The following is a 1,615-nucleotide window of genomic DNA, read 5'->3' as shown; positions in this document are numbered from 1 at the left end:
CGGCTCGTGAAATTAACGTGCAAGTGGCTGAGCACTCCACAGACACGTGTACCCTTAACGTAGTTCTCGGGGATATTCAGCGTGACACAGTGTGACAAGGCTGACCCTTTGAATTACAGGCACAACAGAAACAGGAAGTTAGAGTGAGAGAAAGTTGTGGTGAAAGAGTACAGCAGGGTTCGCCACCATCCCCTGCCGGAGCCTTGTGGAGCTTTTAGGTGTTATCGCTCAATAAACACTCGCAATGCCCGGTCTGGGAATCGAAACCGCGATCCTATGACCGCGAGTCCGCTGCCCTAACCACTGGGCCATTGCGTCTCCACACATGTTATGTAACATAAAATAATAAGAAAGGAAATCATACAAACCCTTGGTGGCTGCAGTAAATAGAGGAGGTGTTTGCCATCACCATCCGGTTCATTACTAGCCAGTTCATAAGGCCATTCGATGGTGAGTTTTGATTGAGGTACAGTTCCAGAGCCCTTGTTGTACACCTAGGCAGGTGATAATATCAAAAATATTACAAACAGAAAAAAAAAAAAAGGTTATCTTACTCTCTAATTCATTCTCCTTTGATTTCCAACTGGAGTATCCATGTATCTATTCTAAAGCAAGACACCTATCCTTGTTCCTCTATATCAGGGCTCCCCAAACTTTTTAGAACATTGACTCCTTCGTGGAATCCTTGACTCATCGACCCCAAGGCATGTACAAGAAAATAAATAAATAAATAATAATAATAATTAAGTAGATGTGCATTTATTGAACCCTTGAATAGTCCCATTGACCCCCAGGGGTCAATATCGACTACTTTGGAGACCCTTGCTCTATATCTTTAATCTCTTAATTGGTACAAAGCCACCACCCCTCACTCTCAATCAAAGGGGTTTTTGCCTTGCAATATACTTGGTGATCCTGTTAGTGCTGGTACCATGTAAAAAGCATCCAGTACAATCTGTAGAGTGGTTGGCACTAGGAAGGGCATCCAGCTGTAGAAACCATGCTGGCATATAAAAATGGATGATGATGATGATGAATACAGATTTCTCAATAAAGTAGAATATCATCATACTTTAGAGAAAGGTCTGTTGTTCACTAAACAAAACCAATATATGTTAAGACAGTTAACAAAGTTAAAATCTATCTCTAATCTAAAAAATCATTAGGTTAGAGCTTATCCTGGTTTTTGAGGTGTAAAAACAAGTGACAGTGTAACCTCCCCTCCACCAATGGACAGGACACCAATCTGTCACAAGGTTGACAAGTGGCACCTATTTTCAGCTGAGTAGACTGGAACAATACAAAATGAAATAAAATGCTTTGTTCAAGGACACAGAGAATTGAACACGTGATGTTACGAATGTGAAGCCAGCACTCTAACCACTAGGCTATAGATCTTTACTATCTTAATATTCGCCTTTTGGGGTTGATGTGTAAAATACCAATCAAATACTGGGGTTGATTCTTGTCTCTTTCTTTCTGATTTATCTCTGCTGTACCCTGAGGAAAAGTCATGTCATTCCTTGAGAAACAGAGAAAGGTTGTGTGAAGAGGGACCAGTAACCCTCTTTTCAAAAAAAGCCTGATGTCTACCAGGTGTCTACCTGATGTCTAC

At 41.1% G+C, this 1,615-nt stretch overlaps 1 protein-coding gene across 2 annotated transcripts in view; it reads right to left on the bottom strand.

The window, feature by feature from the left end:
* Nucleotides 1–1,615, bottom strand: part of LOC106876614 (integrin alpha pat-2) — a 22,600-nt gene that overhangs the window by 9,645 nt on the left and 11,340 nt on the right. For both annotated transcript variants that reach the window (XM_014925225.2, XM_052977222.1), the window contains exon 12: nucleotides 369–494. In XM_014925225.2, the coding sequence (XP_014780711.2) occupies nucleotides 369–494 (126 nt within the window). The remainder of the gene's footprint in view (nucleotides 1–368; nucleotides 495–1,615) is intronic.

Source organism: Octopus bimaculoides, chromosome 27 (genome assembly GCF_001194135.2).
Source record: "Octopus bimaculoides isolate UCB-OBI-ISO-001 chromosome 27, ASM119413v2, whole genome shotgun sequence".
NCBI classification, from domain to species: domain Eukaryota; kingdom Metazoa; phylum Mollusca; class Cephalopoda; order Octopoda; family Octopodidae; genus Octopus; species Octopus bimaculoides.
This window is presented reverse-complemented; position numbering and strand designations above follow the sequence as displayed.